This window comes from Engraulis encrasicolus, chromosome 4, assembly GCF_034702125.1.
Source record: "Engraulis encrasicolus isolate BLACKSEA-1 chromosome 4, IST_EnEncr_1.0, whole genome shotgun sequence".
NCBI classification, from domain to species: Eukaryota; Metazoa; Chordata; class Actinopteri; order Clupeiformes; family Engraulidae; genus Engraulis; species Engraulis encrasicolus.
The window spans coordinates 10,895,839-10,898,692 of NC_085860.1; the positions used below are offsets into that span (position 1 = coordinate 10,895,839).

Here is a 2,854-nt window from a genome sequence, read left to right on the forward strand (position 1 = left end):
TGCGAGCTACATTTAGAACAGTGTGTGTGTGTGTGCGTGTGTGTGTGTGTGTGTGTGTGTGTGTGTGTGTGTGTGTGTGTGTGTGTGTGTGTGTGTGTGTGTGTGTTTGTACTCTGAAATCTGGTGTATTGTTCAAACAAATGGTGTCAGCATTTTCCAGCAGGCTGATAAGGAAAGCAAAACAGAGCCCAAGTGTAACACACACACACATAGACACACACACACACAAGCACACGCACACGCACACACACACACACACACACACACACACACACACACACACACACACACACACACAGAATAGAGTCCAAGTGTAATGTTTCCTCTTCTGAGTCCAGTTCAGCAGCTTAGTGTTCACTTCACTTCCCATTGGCTGTCTCTCAGCTCCATTTACTTGTCTTTAGTTACACACTTTTGCTCTACATTTGTGATACAAGCTGCCATTGGCCTGCTGAGATATAAATATTGTTTTCTTTTTTCATTATTTGTTGGCTTTGCTAAGCTGCATTACACTAGGTAAATACACACAGCACAATTTTCCACAACAACGGATGACATTCAAATTGCATTCAAATTCATGTGGGGAAACAATGACAAACAAATGCCCATGTCCCTGGTGTTTCAGCATGAGAAGGGAATGACTCGACAACAAAACATCTAGCTGTTTGTTATTAATAACCTTGACAACTGACTGCTGTCACATTCTTGGAACAGAAGGCCTTTCTTTTTGTCCATAACTGTAGCTGAAATTTGATGCCTGTGTGTTCAAGTGGTAGTTTGGATATGCAGGAGAGGGGCCTACTGAACTAAAAGGTGCTACCCCCACCATGTGGCCTTTCACGGTACTGCAATATGTGTTATATATTGGGGAGCAGCACCATTTCATATTGTATTATTGTATTTTTGGCAGAGTATTGTATTTTTAGAAAGTATTTACCTTTCTGAACATACACTTCATTCAGCTTTTCAAATGATTACACAAACGATAATCCAATATGAAGAAGCTACACCAAAAAGGAAGGGCCCATAAACTGACTCATCCTAATCCATAAACATCCTGGTTAATTCACTGTCCGACCTGATTAGAAACCCAAAACAAAAACAAAGTGCGATCCCAAATGAGTCTTAAAACTTACCATCCAGAAGAGTGATCCTGAGGCAAAGTCTGCATACTGCTCGATGGTGGAGAGCACGCTGAAGATTAGACACACTAGGACCATCAAGAACCTGCAGAGGAGCACACAAGCACACAAGCATAAGGTCAGCCACACATTAAAAGAGGAAGAGTAGTGTATTTGTCACATACGATACGATACGATTACACTGAAATACATTTTGCATCCCTGAGCAAGACTCGTTTTAAGACAGGACATAACACCATAACACCATATCACAAGACTATTGCACAACTGACAAAAACAGAGGACACAGGTTTATATACAGACATACATACATACATACATACATACATACATACATACATACATACATACATACATACATACATACATACATACATACATACATACATACATACATACATACATACATGCATACATACATTACATACTCAACCTACACAACTTGAAGATATTACACACAGACATGTGGTAGCTTACAGTAAAATGACAGTCTGGGTAACTCCACATGTGCAAAACTACTTGCAAACAAAAACGACACAATATCTTGGTCTCTACTATAATAAATTGTGCAAACATAGACTATAAATTAATTTTCCATTGCTGTGCAAGTGACTTCATCATGAGTAACCTACATCATGATTGTGACAAAGTCACTTTTTAATTCCTTGAAATAATTTTTAGAAACAATTTTCATCTTGGCTGTAGTATCAACCACTCACCTTCAGGAAAGTGTTTCTATATGACATCTCAATAATCTTGAAACCTCTCCCTTACTCAAACAAAGCTAATACCATGATAAAACTCTGGAAATGGTAATAAGTAATATAAACTAATGGGCCTTCTGAGCCAATATAGTAAACCAACTACTACTACTTGTTATGAGTAGTTAGACAATATAGTAAATCAACTACTACTTGTTATGAGTAGTTAGACAATATAGTAAATCAACTACTACTAGTTATAATGAGTAGTTAGACAGGGCCTCATGCCAAGCAGCCTCAGGCCCCAGTCAACGCAGATCGAGATAGAGATTACTGCTTTACAGCAATGCAAATGATGGTCTACATATTACATACATACATACACATACAGACATACATACATACAGACATACATACATACATACATACATACATACATACATACATACATACATACATACATACATACATACATGTATAAATATTTGGAAAAAAACAGGTTGCATTATAAAAAAAAACATGTTGCAGGACAAAGAGTAACTAAACACTGCTTCGCATTATAGCACCACCTTACAAAACACTGGTTTGCATTATAGCACCACATTACAATGCTTCCTCCCTTAACCCATAATCAGCAGGGCAACTCCTTGTGTTGTCATAGCGATGTTGTTATGATGTAGCTTCCTGTCTTAACCCATAATCAGTAGGTCACCAGAGGTCATATACCCAACACGGCAGCGTTAACCCCTTAACACAGAGCCTCTGTTGTAACCTTACGGTCACTAAAATGGTAATGACCAAGTCTCACTCTGCTACCTACGACTCCCTGCATTGTCATAGCAGTGTTGTTATGATGTTGTTGATCGTTTTCTGCAAAGACTGAATAGGCCTGTCGACTGGCCCATCTGATCTGCAGTAAGAGGCTACGGTCTTGCTGTTATTTTGAAGAGGTGTGTGAAAATCAAACTGAAGCAACTAAAAACTGAAGATAATATAGTTTGCCAAAGAAAA

The 2,854-nt window shown here is 38.5% G+C and overlaps 1 protein-coding gene across 1 annotated transcript in view; it reads right to left on the minus strand.

Annotated features, from left to right (window-relative positions):
* kcnq1.2 (potassium voltage-gated channel, KQT-like subfamily, member 1.2) overlaps positions 1-2,481 on the minus strand; it is a 298,745-nt gene extending 296,264 nt beyond the window's left edge. The window contains exons 1-2 of the mRNA XM_063196671.1: positions 2,413-2,481; positions 1,137-1,227 (exon numbers count right to left, since the gene is read on the minus strand). Of these exons, the coding sequence (XP_063052741.1) occupies positions 1,137-1,227; positions 2,413-2,447 (126 nt within the window). The 5' untranslated portion in view covers positions 2,448-2,481. The remainder of the gene's footprint in view (positions 1-1,136; positions 1,228-2,412) is intronic.
* Positions 2,482-2,854: the final 373 nt, after the last annotated feature.